The sequence below is a fragment of the Aotus nancymaae genome, unplaced genomic scaffold (genome assembly GCF_030222135.1).
Source record: "Aotus nancymaae isolate 86718 unplaced genomic scaffold, 86718_ANA_hifiasm-v0.15.2.pri h1tg000040l, whole genome shotgun sequence".
NCBI lineage: Eukaryota > Metazoa > Chordata > Mammalia > Primates > Aotidae > Aotus > Aotus nancymaae.
In genome coordinates, this window is record NW_026988454.1 from 102,023,488 (window position 1) to 102,042,644 (window position 19,157).

Below are 19,157 nucleotides of genomic sequence, written 5' to 3' on the forward strand. Positions count from 1 at the left end.
CAGGGCTTGGGAGCATACATAAGTGGTAGAAAATGAATTTGTGAGGAGTACCAACTTTAATAATGTCATATTTGAATAATTACATAAAATGCCTGCTAGTGGCTTTTAATTGGCAAATGTCATGAATATTCCAGCCATCAAAGAGAGGTAGGTAACATAACATGTTAGAAAGACCATAGGCTTTAGAGTCAGATGAACAGGGGTTCAAATCCTGACTGCCATTTCTTAGCTCCATGACTTAACATCTCGGAGCCTCAGTTTCTTCATCTATAAGATAGGAATAGAGATAAAAGAACATCTCACTGGTGTTCTATGAGAAATAAAGTAATTTAGATAGGGCATCTAGCAGCTGGGACATAATAGATACTATAATTGCTATTTTTAATACTTTAGAATAAACAAAAGTACATCTATTTTTAGTACTTTAGAATATACAAAAGTATATATCTTAAAAAGTGATATAGTAACAAACTAAAAAAAAAAGTCTCCACCAAACTTGAGTAATAACTCATTTCAACCTTAATGTTTCTTAATTTCTTAACTTAATATTCATGGTCATGAAGAAATTCATGAGTTAGAAATAAGAAAATTGAGGAGATTGATCCAAGATGGCCGCTTAGGAGGAAGTCGGGATTGCAGCTCCGAGAGAAGGCGCAGAGGGTGAGTGGACGCCGCATTTCCAGATGGACTTTTACTGCCCACAGACCAGGAGATTCACAGGAGGAAAAGCTCCACGGGTCGCCAGCACCGCTGGTTTGAGCGGAGTGGCCGCTCAGCCTACGCCCTGGAGCGGGGGGCAGTGGCTTCTTATGCAGAGCGAGAGAGACAGAGTTCCCTCTGAGCCAGAAAGGGGAGCTGAAGCAGGGAGCCAAGCCAGGAGACCCCCGGGCAAGGGAGCGCCAGGAATCTCAGAGCCGCTGCTTCAGCTGACGCAGCGGCACACAGGGCAGCAGATTTTAACTGCCCACAGACCAGGAGATTCACAGGCGGTAAAGCTCCCCGGGTTCCCAGCGCCGCTAGTTGGACCGGAGCAGCCGCTCGGCCTGCACGGGGGGCGGGGAGCAGCGGCTCCTTGAACAAAGCGAACGAGACTGTGTCCCCTCTGGGCCAGCAAGGGGAGCTGTGGCAAGGAGGCAAGCCAAGAGATTACCGGACAAAGAGGGCCCCTCTGGAAACACGGCTGAACCCGGGACGGTCCAGCTCTGTGGGGGAGGGGCGTCCTCCATCAGGAAACACCCTGCAGTTCCGGGGCAATTTTCCGTAACCAAGACAACCCGCCACTACAGAGACTTCGTCACTACAGGGGCGGGCCAGCATAGCGGAAACAGTTCTAACTACACTCACAGGACTGCAGGGAAGCTCACACGGAAGCTGGGCGGAGCCCACAGCAGCTCAGCGAAGCCTCTGCAGGCTGAGTGTGACTAGACTGCCACCTTGTGGGCAGGGAAAATGGTAGCAACACAGCTGAAAAACATAAAGTGCTAAACCCCTGGGCCAGAACACCTGGGGAGAAGAAAAGGGGGTTTATGAGTTCAGCTGCTGCAGACTTAAAATTACCAAAATCAGAAAGACAGCAACTACAAAGTCAATAGGCGGATAAATCCACAAAGATGGGAAGAAACCAGCGCAAAAAGGATGAAAACACCCAAAAACAGAACACCTCTCCCCCTACAAGGCAGCATAACTCCTCACCAGCACGGGAACAAGACTGGACGGAGAATGAGTGTGATGAAATGACAGAATCAGCTTTCAGAAAATGGATAATAAGAAACTTCTGTGAGCTAAAAGAACATGTTCTAACCCAATGCAAAGAAACTAAGAACCTTGAAAAAAGACTTGATGAAATGCTAACGAGAATGGACAACTTAGAGAGGAATATGAATGAATTGATGGAGCTGAAAAATACAACACGAGAACTTCGCAAAGCATGTACAAGTTTCAACAGCAGAATTGACCAAGCAGAAGAAAGGATATCAGAAGTTGAAGATCAACTCAATGAAATAAAACGAGAAGGGAAGATTAGAGAAAACAAGGTAAAAAGGAATGAACAGAGTCAACAAGAAATATGGGACTACGTGAAAAGACCTAATCTACGTTTGATAGGTGTACCTGAATGTGACGAAGAGAATGCATCCAAGCTGGAAAATACTCTTCAGGATATTATCCAGGAAAACTTCCCCAACCTAGCAAGGCAGGCCAAGATTCAAGTCCAGGAAATACAGAGAACACCACAAAGATATTCCTCTAGAAGAGCAACCCCAAGGCACATAATCATCAGATTCACCAGGGTTGAAATGAAGGAGAAAATACTAAGGGCAGCCAGAGAGAAAGGTCGGGTTACCCACAAAGGGAAACCTATCAGACTCACAGCAGATCTCTCAGCAGAAACCCTACAGGCCAGAAGAGAGTGGGGGCCGATATTCAACATCCTTAAAGAAAAGAACTTTCAACCCAGAATTTCATATCCAGCCAAACTAAGCTTCATAAGTGAAGGAAAAATAAAATCCTTTGTGAACAAGCAAGTACTCACAGATTTCATCACCACCAGACCAGCTTTACAAGAGCTCCTGAAGGAGACGCTACACATAGAAAAAAACAACCAGCACCAGCCACTCCAAAAATGCACGAAATGGTAAAGAGCAGCAACACAATGAAGAATCTGCATCAACCAATGGGCAAAACAGCCAGCTAGCATCAAAATGACAGGACTAAACTCACACATAACAATATTAACCCTAAATGTAAATGGACTAAATGCCCCAATCAAAAGACACAGACTGGCAAATTGGATAAAAAGCCAAAACCCATCAGTGTGCTGTATCCAGGAAACCCACCTCAAATGCAAGGATACACAAAGGCTCAAAATAAAGGGATGGAGGAAGATTTACCAAGCAAATGGAGAGCAAAAAAAAGCAGGAGTTGCAATTCTCATCTCTGATAAAATAGACTTTAAAGCAACAAAGATCAAAAGAGACAAAGAAGGACATTACATAATGGTAAAAGGATCAATACAACAAGAAGAGCTAACGATCCTAAATATATATGCACCTAATACAGGAGCACCCAGATACATAAGGCAAGTTCTTAAAGACTTACAAAGAGACATAGACTCCCACACATTAATATTGGGAGATTTCAACACACCATTGTCAATATTAGACAGATCAACGAGACAGAAAATTAATAAGGATATCCAGGACTTGAACTCAGACCTGGAACAAGCAAACCTAATAGACATTTACAGAACTCTCCACCCCAAATCCACAGAATATACATTCTTCTCAGCACCACATCACACCTACTCTAAAATTGACCACGTAATTGGAAGTAAATCACTCCTCAGCAAATGCAAAAGAACAGAAACCATAACAAACAGTCTCTCAGACCACAGTGCAATCAAGTTAGAACTCAGAATTCAGAAGCCAACCCAGAACTGCACATCCTCATGGAAATTGAACAACTTTCTCCTGAATGTTGACCGGATAAACACTGAAATGAAGGCAGAAATAAAGATGTTCTTCGAAACCAATGAGAATGAAGACACCACATACCAGAATCTCTGGGACACATTTAAAGCAGTCTCTAGAGGAAAATATATAGCAATAAGTGCCCACATGAGAAGAAATGAGAGAACTAAAATTGACACCCTATCATCAAAATTGAAAGAGCTAGAGGAGCAAGATCAAAAAAACTCAAAACCTAGCAGAAGACAAGAAATAACTAAGATCAAAGCAGAAATGAAGGAGATAGAGACACGAAAAACCCTACAAAAAATCAATAAATCCAGGAGCTGGTTTTTTGAAAAGATCAACAAAATAGACAGACCACTAGCCAAACTAATAAAAAAGAAAAGAGAGAATAACCAAATAGATGCAATAAAAAATGATAAAGGGGATATCACCACAGATGTCACAGAAATTCAAACCATCATCAGAGATTATTACAAACAACTCTATGCACATAAATTAGAAAACCTGGAAGAAATGGATAAATTCCTGGACAGTAGTCTCCTCCCATGCCTAAACCAGGAAGAAGTCGAAACCCTGAATAGACCAATAACAAGGTCTGAAGTCGAGGCAGCAATTAAGAGCCTACCACCCAAAAAAAGCCCAGGCCCAGATGGTTTCACAGCCGAATTCTACCAGACATACAAAGAGGAACTGGTACCATTCCTACTGAAATTATTCCAAATAATCCAAAAAGAGGGAATCCTTCCCAAATCATTTTATGAGACCAACATCATCCTAATACCAAAACCCGGCAGAGACTCAACAAGAAAAGAAAACTACAGGCCAATATCCATGATGAACATAGATGCAAAAATCTTCAATAAAATACTGGCAAGCCGACTACAACAGCACATCAAAAAGCTTATCCACCATGATCAAGTAGGATTCATCCCGGGGATGCAAGGCTGGTTCAATATACGCAAGTCTATAAATGTAATTCACCACATAAACAGAACCAAAAACAAAAACCACATGATTATCTCAATTGATGCAGAGAAGGCCTTCGACAAAATTCAACAGCCCTTTATGCTAAAAACCCTCAATAAACTAGGTATCGACGGAACGTATCTCAAAATAATAAAAGCTATTTATGACAAACCGACAGCCAATATCATACTGAATGGGCAAAAACTGGAAGCATTCCCTTTGAAATCTGGCACCAGACAAGGATGCCCTCTCTCACCACTCCTATTCAATATAGTACTGGAAGTTCTAGCCAGAGCAATCAGGCAAGAAAAAGAAATAAAGGGTATTCGATTAGGAAAGGAGGAAGTCAAATTGTCTCTATTTGCAGACGACATGATTGTATATCTAGAAGACCCTATCGCCTCAGCCCAAAATCTCCTGAAACTGATAAGCAACTTCAGCAAAGTCTCAGGATACAAAATCAATGTGCAAAAATCACAAGCATTCCTATACACCAATAACAGACTTAAAGAGAGCCAAATCAAGAACGAACTGCCATTCACAATTGCTACAAAGAGAATAAAACACCTAGGAATACAACTAACAAGGAACGTAAAGGACCTCTTCAAGGAGAACTACAAATCACTGCTCAACGAAATAAGAGAGGACACAAACAGATGGAGAAACATTCCATGTTCATGGTTAGGAAGAATTAATATCGTGAAAATGGCCATACTGCCCAAAGTAATTTACAGATTCAACGCTATCCCCATCAAGCTACCAATGACCTTCCTCACAGAACTGGAAAAAACCACCTTAAACTTCATATGGAACCAAAAGAGAGCCCGCATAGCCAAGTCAATTCTAAGCAAAAAGAACAAAGCGGGAGGCATCACACTACCGGACATCAAACTCTACTACAAGGCTACAGTAATCAAAACAGCATGGTACTGGTACCAAAACAGAGATATAGACCAATGGAACAGAACAGAGGCATCGGAGGCGACACAACGTATCTACAACCACCTGATCTTTGACAAACCTGAAAAAAACAAGCAATGGGGAAAGGATTCCCTGTTCAATAAGTGGTGTTGGGAAAACTGGCTAGCCATATGCAGAAAGCAGAAACTGGACCCCTTCCTGACACCTTACACTAAAATTGACTCCAGATGGATTAAAGACTTAAACATAAGACGTAACACCATAAAAACACTAGAAGGAAACCTAGGCAAAACCATTCAGGACACAGGCGTAGGCAAGGACTTTATGACCAAAACACCAAAAGCATCGGCAACAAAAGCCAAAATAGACAAATGGGACCTAATCAAACTCCACAGCTTTTGCACGGCAAAAGAAACAGTCAATAGAGTGAATCGGCAACCAACAGAATGGGAAAAAATTTTTGCAGCCTACCCGTCTGACAAAGGGCTGATATCCAGAATTTACAATGAACTAAAAAAGATTTACAAGAAAAAAACAAACAAGCCCATTCAAAAATGGGCGAAGGATATGAACAGATACTTTACAAAAGAAGACATACATGAGGCCAACAAACATATGAAAAAATGCTCATCATCACTGGTCATCAGAGAAATGCAAATCAAAACTACATTGAGATACCATCTCACGCCAGTTAGAATGGCGATCATTAAAAAATCTGGAGAAAACAGATGCTGGAGAGGATGTGGAGAAATAGGAACACTTTTACACTGTTGGTGGGAGTGTAAATTAGTTCAACCACTGTGGAAAACAGTGTGGCGATTCCTCAAGGACCTAGAAATAGAAATTCCATTTGACCCAGCAATCGCATTACTGGGCATATATCCAAAGGATTATAAATCGTTCTACTATAAGGACACATGCACACGAATGTTCATTGCAGCACAGTTTACAATAGCAAAGACCTGGAACCAGCCCAAATGCCCATCGATGATAGACTGGACAGGAAAAATGTGGCACATATACACCATGGAATATTATGCAGCCATTAAAAAGGAGGAGTTCACATCCTTCGTAGGGACATGGATGAACCTGGAAAACATCATTCTCAGCAAACTGACACAAGAACACAAAATCAAACACCACATGTTCTCACTCATAGGCGGGTGTTGAACAAGGAGAACACATGGACACAGGGAGGGGAGCACTATACACGGGGGTCTGTTTGGGGGGGGAGGGGGGATAGTGGGGGGGTGGGGAGTTGGGGAGGGATAGCATGGGGAGAAATGCCAGATATAGGTGAAGGGGAGGGAGGCAGCAAATCATACTGCCACGTGTGCACCTGTGCAACAACCTTGCATGTTATTCACATGTACCCCAAAACCTAAAATGCAATAAAAAAAATAAAAATAAAAATAAAAATAAAAATAAAAGAAATAAGAAAATTATTCAAAACACATCAGTTCCAGAATATTCTGTATGTGTAATAGTGAGGAATCTTATTTTATTACAATAAACTACTAACCAAGGGAATGTAACCCGGTATAAACCTGCACAGCTTATGTAACGTGAATTATAAAGGATGTGAAAATTTTACCATTCTCAAAGCTTATGCCATAAACTGTATGTAATGCAGATACTATGATTATGATTTGAATCTATATGTTTCAGGGATTTTTTTCCCCTTTTTGACATTTTCTGACACTATAAAACATCCTATCAGTACCTAATTTAGTTACTTAATATAAAGTTCTGTTTGTTCTTAGCTTTCTCCTGACGATTAAAGAAGTAAGAATGGTCAGAATTGAATATCTATATAGAATGCGTGAATAATTTATTACGCACAAGAATTGGCAACCAACCAATCATATTTATTTCATGTCTTTACCTGTGGGTGAATTGAGTATTATATATCCATTTGAATAGAGAGCTCGATTTTATTCATGTTATTGGGTATCTTTGTCTTGGTTCAGAAGGAAAAGTTAGTGTATGTTTTCTGTACAAGCTACCATCACCTCTGTTGGTGATATCTGAGGACATACTTATTTCTATTCCCTTTAAAAGATAATCACATTTGTAGGTTGCCATTTTTTATTTCTAAATGATAATGCTGAACAGCGTGGAAGCATATTCCACAAGGAGCTTGTTCAACAACAAAAACAGAAACAACAGAGGCAATGATCACACACATAGTTTTATAACCTAATTGCATTTTGGCAGGATATTGCGCTAAATCTAGGGCTACATTACTAAGAAGTTAAGAACAAAGAGAGAGGAAAGATGTTTATACTCAAAGCTCGGAAGGAAAGCCGGAGAAGCAAGCAATGGTCTTGTATTTTTGCAAATTTATCCATCTGCCTAAGGGTAAATTAATTTTCCTGGCAAAGTTAAATGTATATTTCAAGATACGCATAGAACACCATGCTTGGAAAACTGACATTCTGGAGTCTTTCAAAATCAGCAGTTTCCAAGGGAAAATCTATCTACCATCTGCTTGCTTCATTAAAATACGTAATAGAGGAGGAAGAACTGAATCGGATTTTCACTAGCTCAGCACTCCCTGGTGTCCACTCTGCTGAGGCTATACACAGCAGCATATATAGAAAACAGAATCCAAGTAAAAATCAACCACAGGTTTTTGTCTTTTGTATCTGCTTAAAAACAGAGCAATGAACTCCAAAAAAAATACATTTAGACCCAACAATCTATCTTGAAAACATTTAAAATTTTCAAGCATTTTTTGATGAACTGAAGGAAATTTTTTCAACAGCATATGTAAAATTTTAAACATGATCATAAGGGCATCATACAGATACTTCGTCAGGTAAGAGGCAAAATATTCTGTCAAAACCTATCAATTGCCCCACAAAACCTACTCAGTATATTTAGCTCACAAATTAAAGAAGACATTATTTTCAAATATTAAATGGAAATGAATGTTTATAATATATAATTTATAAAATTATAGTTATAGTTATACAGCTTAATTACTAAAACCAACTGATTTGGGCCAGGCCCGGTGGCTCATGTCTGTAATCCCAGCACTTTGGGAGTCCAAGGCAGGCAGATCGCTCAAGCTCAAGAATTCGAGAACAGCCTGGGCAACATGGCGAACCCCATCTCTACACAAAATACAAAAGTTAGCCAGGCATGGTGGTGGATGCCTGTAGTACCACCTACTTGGGAGGCCAAGGTGAGAGGATTGTTTGAGTTCGGGAGATGAAGGTTGCAGTGAGCCAAGATTGCACCACTGTACTCCAGTCTGAGTGACAGAATGAGACCCTGTCTCAAAATAAAAAAATGAAAATCAATAAAAAATGAAGTGATTTGTCAGGTTAGGGGTCCTTATGCCTTGATTTTCAGTATGTATTATATTATCTGAATTTTTACCCACACTAGAAGAATTAAGATTCTCAAATTACTGCAAAAATTTAGTAAAATTACTTTTTAGAGGCAAAGAACTGAAAGTACAAAAAACAAATTCAAAAAAGCCATGATTAGCATTGGTGATGGTGTAGAAATCTACTTCACAACTTCACCCAGTGGCTCCGTAAGTGCAGAATAGTTCACTTAGTCACTTAAGAATGGAGTTGTAAAGATATATATCACTATGTCCTTACCACTACATTAACCCTTCAAATCTATTCATTCAACTATTTGATAAATATGTAACTTATACCCAGTTGAAGCACTATGAAGGACAGGCAAGCTCTCTGGAATCTGCAAACTGACTAGGGAGAAAAATAATAAAAATTAAACAAATAAATAACATATAATGGAGTTGGGTCATGTAAGTAAAGCAGGGTAAGAAAGTAGAGAGTAAGGGGGGTACAAGGAGATTAATACTTTAATAGGGTGGTCCCAAAAGGCCCTCTGAGGACAGAACACCTGAGTGAGTCTTGAAAGAAGTTGGGGAGCAGGCCACGCAGCTTTTGGGGAAAATATGGTTCAGGCACTGGGAACAGGAGCAGAAGTCTTGAACTGGGAGTGTGTTAGGTTTGCTTGAGAAACACAAAGAAGTTAGCCTGGTTGCAACAGAATGAGCAAAAAGAAATGAGTATAAAATAAATCTGGAGATTAGGAGATTTAGGCTATGTTCTGGAATTTTTATTTTATTTCAAACTTCAAGGAAAAACACTGGAGGACTTTTGATATGCAATTTATATCTAAAAGGCCACTTTGACTGGTATGGTAAAGAGATTGTAAAGTGATAAAGGTAGCAAGAGGAAGACCAGTGAAGAAGCAAACATCATAGTTTAGGCTAGAAAGAACAGCCTAAACTTTGCATTAAACTTTGATGTATTAACAGAGGTGGTAAAAAGCAGCAGTGGGATTTGGGATATATTTTGAAGATAAAGTTAACAATATTTCAGTATTTATCAGTCTGTCAGTTGAGGCAGCAGAGAAAGATACAATTTAAGGATGGTGCCTAGTTTTTACTCTGAGTGAAGAGAGGAAAGACTGGGAAACAGATTTGATTGCAAAGGAAGGGAAGGGATTGGATTGGGGGGAAGATAACAAATATTGGAATAAAGAGTTTTGCTTTGTGTATGATCAGTTTGAAATTCTTATTAGACATACAAATATATGTCCATTATCTAGTAGTTGGCTGTATATATGAATCTGGAGCTCTGGAAAAAAGCCAGGGATAGTGACTCTGTGTACTCAGGAGTCATCCACATGTAAGTGGTACTCATGATCAAATACAGAATGATGGTAGATGGAGATAACTGGAAGAAAAGGAGAATGAGGAGCAGCAGTCATTAAGGTAGGATAAATACCAGGAGAGTGCAGTGGTCATGGAGACCAAGTAAAGAAAGCATTTTAAGAGAAAAGAAATCATCAAACATGTCAGTTGCTTCTGAGACACTGAATAAGATAAAAACAGAGAATTGACATTTGAGTTTAGAAAGATTGTGGTTACCAGTGATTTTAACATACAAAAGTTCAAAGAAAAGATAGAGAAGGTAGCCTGACTGAAATAAAATCAAGCATGGATGGGTAATAAAATTGTGAAACATAAAACTCTTTAGAAGCCCCATGCTAGAATGGTGAGCAGAGAAACATGCAGTAGCTAGAGGGGAATCTGGAGTGGAGGGAAGCTTTTTACTTATCATGGGGACCTTCTAGCATATTTCATGTTAAAGGGAATGCTCCAGTACAGAAGAATAATTGGTAACTCCTGGGAGGCAGGACGGAATTTCTGAAGTGATGCCCTTGAGCAAATGAGAAGGGGTGGATGGAATATCCAGGCAGAGTCAGCCTCGACTGCAGAGGGAGGGCAAAGCATATAGATAAAAACGAAAGATTTGAGAGTGGGAGAATTTGACAGTGAAAGCATTGGGTAGTTCTCTGTTGATGGGTTTATTTTTCCCAGCAAAATAAAAAGTAAGATCATTAACTGATGAGAGATAATGAATATTAGATGTTTGAGGAGAGAGGAAGCATTAAATAGCCATTTTAGAGACTGGGAAAGTGATTTCACTGGAAATATGTTGTAGGATTGCAGGTCTGGTGCAAGAGGTTTGCCCACTTGAATTGTATGGTTGGCTCAAGTGTGTTCCTCTCAGTCATGGGCTTTTCTCATTCTCATTTTATGAATGAAGAAACTAAAACAGGACAGTGAAATAACTTGCCCAAGTTTACGCAGAACGTGAGAACATCCAGAATCGGGCCTGAGCTGGCCGGCCCCAGCTGTCTCCCACCATCACTATGCCATAGAGTTGCTCATGTTTAACAGCCGGCAGGCTTCAGGATGCATCACCGCAGAGTTGAGGGAAGATGTTCTGAAATCTGAGCTGTTCATATGTCTTCTTCCCACATTCCAATAGCTCATCTTAGCCTCTTAAGTGCATAAAACTTTAATAATTCACATTACAAGGAAGACTAACTGCAGAATATTTTTAAGAGGAAAAAATAGTAACATTAAAAACAATGCCTTTTTCTCTGCCATATTGGGAATGACAAAAATTTGCTTTAGTAAATGATTTGAAAATACAATTTTATACCCTTTCTGTAGTAACATTTGCTAAAATGTGTTTTGTAAAGATAATATAACACATTCTAAAAAGATTATACATTGAGCCTATAGCATAGCACTATAATATAATAGAAAATATCACAATATTCTCTCTTTACTCAAGGTTCTTAGAATTTTTAATGGCCCTAGATGATGTCTGGATAGCTTTTGGCTGTGCCTGAAATGGTCCCAGGCCATTATTAGTGATTTTGCTTTCTTATTCCACAAACGAAACAATTTATTTTAGTTTCAATTCCAGCATCCCCCTTTTTTTCTCATGTGCCCAATTCATTGATGTAACTTTAAAAGAACTGACAAAAACGCATGACTTTACAGATGGTATCTGTGAGGCAACTAGGGATTACAAAAGAAAAAAAATGCATTTAGTAGTCCAAAAATATTCCCATTACAATCTGTTCAACTTCCTGATTAGATGATGACTGATCCTCCCAGAAGGCTGATCTCGGCATTTGTGCAATAGAGTAACCAAATTAACCAAATGTTACCCGGTTGGAGATGGCAAAGGGCTTAAAGTATTGGAAAGAATGATTTGTAAGGTTGAAAGTCTTCTTTCTCCTAATCTGCGTCCCTCACGTTCTCCTGCCTAATCAAGAGTGATAGAGACAGTGTAGGTGAAGACATAGAAGCCTCTTAGTGATACATTATATTATCTTTGACCCCTTCTCCTGATTCCTATTGCTCCCCATAGATGCCCTATCTTTTTATAGGTTCAAAGTTACCAAAAGAAAAAGCCCCTTGAAGTAAGTCACAACTAATGGTTTAGAAAAAGAACTTACCTATCAAGACATACTTGAATCTCTGCGTGTTGCCATTTAATAGAAATACAATGTGAGCTGCCTATGTAATTTTTCTAGTAGCAACATTTTTTAATGGAAAAGGAAACAGGTGAAATTTATTTTAGTAAAACGTTTAATTTAACTCAATGTTTAATGGATACGGAAATTTATTAATAATATATTTTACATTCTTTTTTTCATACTACGCCCTTCCCACACAGGCCTAGCCACAATTCAAATGCTAAACAGCTGCAGGTACCAAGCAGCTGTGTTATTGAACAGGGTACCTCTAGACGAAGAAATGCTGAGCATGTGACAGATCCATTATGGGTCATAGTTATTATCAGCCTTCATTATTATTCTCAAACTTCAAAAGTACTTCTTTTTGATAGTATAAAATTATATCATGAAATTAATTGGTTGTACTGATAACATGCTTCTATTAACTGTTTAAATATCACACCATTACCTTCTTTAATGAGTTATCCATAAACTGCCTTACATTTAGACTTCTGCATAAGCTTAATTCATTGTTAGATTTTTTGATATTATCAAAGTTCTCACTTTCATCCTGACCAAAATTAGGTCCTCCAGCTCTCTGTCTAATCCATGATTCACACGTCAACAACGGAGTAATATTTCTAAAAAGCAACTTTGACCATTGCCCAACTACTTTAGGATAATAAAGAAAATATAAAGTTATTCATGATCTGACCACTTTCTATCTTGTTTCATTTTCTTCCACTCTCACTTTTATTCTTCATTCTAAAATTCGCAAACTTCATTATTTCCCTGAGTATGACACGCTGTGTTGGTCTTTACACCCTAGAACATGCTATTTCTTCTGCCTGAAAGTTCTTAGACCAGGCCTCAACTTTCAGTCCAGTCCAGCTGCATAAATGTGTTGACCTCACACTAATTCCTTGAGGGACTAGTGCTTTTTAATCTTTGTGTCACCAATATCTAGCACAGAGTCTGACAGTAAAATACTATATATATATGTATTTGTCAATCTAACCTAAATGTAATGAAACCTTTAGGTAGACTCAGTTGTAAATTATTAACAGGAAGGAATATTAAAAACAAAATATAGTCATTCCTTTTCTATTTTAGTATTAAATTTAACTGAATTCTATTTTCCTAGTTTCTAATGCCAACATTGAATAACAGTCAGTATTTTTATTCTGTTTTAATTCCAGTACATTTCATTTCCCTCAATCACCATCCCCATAGTACTACTGAAAGTAATATACCTGATGAGAAGAGTGTTATTATCTTGGGGACACAAATCATAAAATTTTCATTAGACTAAAAAAATAAATATAAGAAGCAATATGTCTCAAAGTCCCTAATTCACATTCTGGTGAGTTTTGAGAAAATTACACTTAACTTATGCCACACATCCCAGGGAATAAACTGATAAGATTTTAATAAAATATCAAAATAAAGTGTTCAGGTTATTTACACAAATATCTTAATTTCATAGTCATATAAAGCAAAGATACATAAGTCTGATAATGAGAATCATTTTTCCCAGGATAGCACAATTATTTGCTGTATAAACAATTATAACGAAACATAATGAGCTCTTTTAAGCATTAGGTACCAGAGTGAGGAGGATATTTCATAAGACTTGTAAAAATTCTAGTTTTATAGCTACCCCACAGTTTCAACATCTCTTGAGAAGGAAACAGCATAAGCTTTTATTTTCTCAACCGAGCTGTCCCCAGCCTACAAGAATAGATTTTAGGAACATCCCCTAATGTAGTGATATCATCCATAAGAGCCAGGAATGGGGTGTCAAAAGCCCTTTTTTTATTTTCTGTTGTCCTCTTGGTGTAAGGAAATGTAAAAAGCCAACTGGGACTTACAAAGGACAATACAATGAAAGAAGAGTTTGCTACAAGAAGATTAAAGGTAGGATGAAAAGAGGGAATAGGTAGTTAATGGCACCCCTCCATTAAATTCCATTTTGTTCACACTGGCCCATGAACTTCGTTTTTAATAGGTTTTCCTATTAAAAATAGGAAACGGTTTTACCATTTCCTGTTTTTAATAAATCTCCCTACACTTTCATACCTATTGAATTTCATGCTTTCATTACTTAACAAGCATCCCAGCGAAGAAAGAATGAACATTGCTTCTAAACAATTATTTTTATCTAAAGAAGAGATCTGGTGACTCAGCAATAGTGGAAAATTGACCAGATTCCTTCCTATTTCTTGACTTTCCTATTCCTGACCTGGGGCTTTGGTTCATATAAAGGTGCAGGATTAGAAAAGCAGAGTTTGTTCAAAGCTGTGAGTTCCTCTCTAAGTCATATCCAGGTTTTGGATGCTTAATCATGTTTACGAGGCACATGAGCAAAAACTTTGGCTGCCAGTAATCTTTCCTATTTCTAAAATTAAGCTTCAAAATATGGGGGTTTGCTTTTTAAGTATATTACCCATCATGTAGAAAGAGTATGCTACTGAAAGGGTTATATATAAGATCTCAAAACATGGCACTTCCTTTGTTCTGGTTTTGAAATTCTCTATTGAGTCACTTAGTTGCTCAATGCTGAAGGGCACTAAAGTATAATTAATGTAATAGTAAACAGACTACCTGGCCAGATGCATCAGCAAAATGTAACCCTCCTTTTACAAGTACGTGAACAGGTTTATTTTAACTGTTTTGTTTGGGTTTTTCCACAGCTATTAATATTACTCAGCCCAGGTTCGGTGGCACAGATGCCTTTGGATACACTTCATTCCTGGCTTATTCACGGATCTCAGACATCAGCTTCCATTATGAATTCCACCTGAAGTTTCAGCTGGCAAACAACCATTCAGCATTGAAAAATAACTTGATATTTTTTACTGGACAGAAAGGTCATGGTAAGATTAATTGAACCCTCTAGGACTTGTCTTGCTCCTTTAAAAATACTTTAGAGATTCCTCAGGGACACTCTAATTGACTGTGGATTAAACAAACAAACAAAAAAAAGACATTCGCCTAGATGCAGCCTCCTCCTGTTTTCTGCCTGGAGCATGTTCCTTGTGGTCCAAAGTATTTAGCAGTTCCCTGACCATTTCTGAAGCTCTACTTTACATCAGGGCTACTGCATTAGTCAGTTTTAATGTTGCTATAAAGAACTGCCCGAGACTGGGTAATTTATAAAGGAGAGAGATTTAATTGACTCACTGTTCAGCATGGCTGGGAAGGTCTCAGGAAACAATCACGGTGGAAGGTAAAAACGAAGCAGAGCACCTTCGTCACAAGGCGGCAGGAAGAAGTGCCCAGCAAAGGGGTGACTAGCCCCTTATAAAACCATCAGATCTCTGAGAACTCACTGACTATCACGAGAACGCATGAGTAAAAACCGCTGCCACAATTTAATTACCTCCACCTGGTCTCTCCCTTGGCCCCTGGGGATTGTGGGGATTACAGTTAAAGATGAGGTCTGGTGGGAACACAAAACCTAGCCATATCAACTACCTTTTATGATCGAGAGAATAAATTCCCACATGCAAACATGAGGACAGGGAGTGACCAAGTCACATGGGAAGTAAGTTTATTGATTAGTCCTTTTCTCTGTTTCTTTCTGTTTCCATATGTGATGAGAGAAGGAAAATTCTCATTTTTTAGTGTGTTATAAAATGGAAATGGTTGTTGCCCTCAAAGAAAACCATTCTAAATTAAGCAAGAAATTAAGAAAGTACTCAACCTGTAACAAAGAACTCCAGTGACCTGGAATTGGTGGGAAATCAACTTATAACTTAAATTTGTCTCTCCTAAGTAGAAAGTAATTACTTAGGTATTAAGTCAAGGGAAATTACATATGTTTTACTTTTAAGTCTCCAATCAACAGTTAAGCAATTAATCACCTAACTTCTCTGAGTTCAGTGTTTTCATCTGTGAGATCAACATATTGTAATAGAAAAAGAGTTTTCTCTCAACTGTCAGTGGTTCTACTGTGCTAGGGTAAATAACGTATTCCGTTTTTTTCAATTCAATCAGTGACTGTCTCTTAATAGCAAACACTCTTTTCTGTATTAGCACATGTCTGAAAGGAGCCTACACCTTAAATGAAATGTGATATTTCAGCCTCCCACCATGTCTGCTAGGATGGGGTACTCTATCATGTAAAGTGCAATTCATTCTACATCCAAAATTTGTTTGAATCTCTTCCCTATCTCTATGCTGAAACCTCATGACCTCCTCCTGACTGGTCTCCCTACTGATTTCCTGCCTGCAACTAATTCTCCACATTGTAATAAGAGTTAGCCTCTTAAAAGATTTATTAGATCATGTCTGAACCTTGTTTAAAACCCATCTGTGGCTTTTTACTGCACTTAGAATGCAATCCAAACCTCCTTATCGTATTCTCGAAGGTCCTTCAGGATCAGATCCCAGTCTGTATCTCTGAACACAGCCAGGCCACTCTCACCATCTCTGTGCTCTTCTCCTGCAGCTCTTCTTCCAGTGCCTTAACCATTAAGTGCGTTTCTGTCTCAGAGGTTTTGTGCATACTTTTTCCTTGGCCTTGACAGGAAATCGCTATCATGGTGGTCAAGGTAACAGGCTCTAGAGACTGGTGATGTCACCATAAATCCAGTCTCCACCACGTGCAAATTATATGTCAAGTTACTTAATGTCTTTGTACCTCTATTTTCTAACCTATCAAATGGGTATAGTAACAGTATATTTCCTTATAACATTGTGAGGAATAACAAACTTAATACATGAGAAGCTCTTAAAATATCATTGTACTCAACAAACACAGTAGTGTATATTTTCTCAGAAGGGCTTTCTGTAGCCACCTTCACCAAAGTAAGTCTTGTCCCATCCCATCCAAGTTACTCTCAGCCTCAGCTTCTTATTTACTTCCTTCACTGCCTTTAATTTAATTTAGAAACTTTTTATTTATTTTTAATATAGTTGTTTCTTGTCTGTCTCCACTAATAGAACGGGAGCTATATACAGAAAGAGACCAAGTCAGCCCTATTCGTCTTTGTACACCCATACTTAGCCCAGTCCCTGACCATGTCAGTATTTAATGAATGAATACAATAACCACAATAAGAACAAATAATTGCAGGAGATGTAAGTCAGTAACACAGCTTCGCAAAGATTCCTAAAGAGTGGTGATTCTTAGGAATTCTCAGTTCAAATGTTACGTCCTCTATTAGTATTTCCCCAGTGGTTCCCCTCCTCCCAACTCTTCCAGCAATTACGCTTCATCTGAGCATGGACAGCCTGTTCTGCATTAGGATGTGGAGCCTTTGTTACAGGCTTCAGCTGGCTGCAAAGTTCTAAATTTCTCTTCTCATTTATAGAAATGGTGAGTTATCGCTGAATCACTCGCAAAGCCTCTCTCCAACAGTTTTAATAAATATCTGTGAATTCCCACTATAGGCCATGCAGGGAAATAAAGAATTCCTACTTCTAACCCTTTACTCTGCACGCCACTTATCATATATTTATCAGTTAAATCCTTCTCACTTGAAAAAAAGGAAACCTGGCAAATGAAAGCGTCGAATGAGTATTGCAGACCCTAGGTCTGTCTTGATTTAAAACAGATATTCTAAATCCTAAAAGTCAAATAGGGAGAACCCAAGCAAAAGATAAACACCTGGACCATGATACCAAAATGCTGCCACCAAAAACCCGTTAGTACTCATCTACCAAATACTCCTTCAAAATCTTTAACACACACATAAAAAATATAAAGCAATGTTTTAGCCACCACATTTCTAAATTGTGGAATCTTACATGTGACGTTTTCTAGTCTTCTCTAGTATTCTTCTGTGTATGCAAAGGAATTAATGCTAATTCTACACTTGCATTTATAGGTTTATAGCGTGGTTAAATAAAGGCTGGATAACAGATTGATAAACTGTGAAGTTCATGTTCTAAAACTGAAAACGAGAGCTCTAAAATATGCGATTCTGCATTGCACCACATGAGGGAGCAAGAACACCAGCTAAAAAAATACAAATAACACTGAAGAGCTTTTCCTTTAAATGGACACAATAGTACATATTTATGGGGTATAATGTGATGTTTCAATACATGTATATATTGTGTAATGATTTAAGACAGAGTTTCTCCAAATAAGAGCTCTTCACAAATATATTAAAATAGCATGAATGTGCTTGTTAAAACTCTAGTTCCCAGGCCTTCTTGAATAAAAAAATAGAACAAAATAAAATTTTATCAGGAACCTTAGGTGTTTTTTATGCAACCTTTTTTTTATTTTACTTTAAGTTCTGGGATGCATGTGTGGAACGTGCATGTGTTACATAGGCGTACATGTACCATGGTTCGCTGCACCTACCAACCTGTCATCTAGGTTTTAAGCCCCGCATGCATTAGGTGTTTGCCTTGATGCTTTTCCTCCCCTTGTGCCCCTTATGTAAGTAATATTTGAAAGCAACTACTCAAAACCTTCAGGAGTCAGCTAAATTAGACTACCACATGCAAATATGGACTAAGGTATATAATTATTGGCCATAATATCATATATAGGAATGATTCATCAATTTATATAGCATAAAGCTATGAATTAAAGAAATACATCTTTTAAAACATATCATGATTATTACCATACAATTTACAATTATCTATTCTATAGAAGAAATTACCCAGGTCAATGTTTTTGATAGTGGCATCTGTACATTTAGATGTTATTGCTTAGTAATACTGATCTCTGACCTACATATTGGTTGTTACTACAAGAATCACCATACCATATGCTGCCTTTATCTTCCTCAGGTGAAGAGATGCACCAAGTCACAGAGTTTATAAAATAACTTGAGTAAGACAACCTCTAATTTCTGATCTGTCCACATAAAAGGCAAGGGGACAACACAGATGATAGTCTTTCTGAGTCACTCAAAGCTGAACACTCATTTTGCAAAACTTCATTCTCATTGAACTCTCTGGAAATATCCTGTCAAACACTTCATCTTGAAAATGTCCCTTTGCCTTATGATTTGTACCTAA

General features: G+C 38.3%; 1 protein-coding gene across 1 annotated transcript in view; it reads left to right on the forward strand.

Moving 5' to 3' along the window:
- Positions 1-19,157, forward strand: part of EYS (eyes shut homolog) — a 2,025,572-nt gene that overhangs the window by 1,910,980 nt on the left and 95,435 nt on the right. Inside the window, 1 exon segment of the mRNA XM_021676159.2 lies at positions 14,864-15,046. Within this exon segment, the coding sequence (XP_021531834.2) occupies positions 14,864-15,046 (183 nt within the window).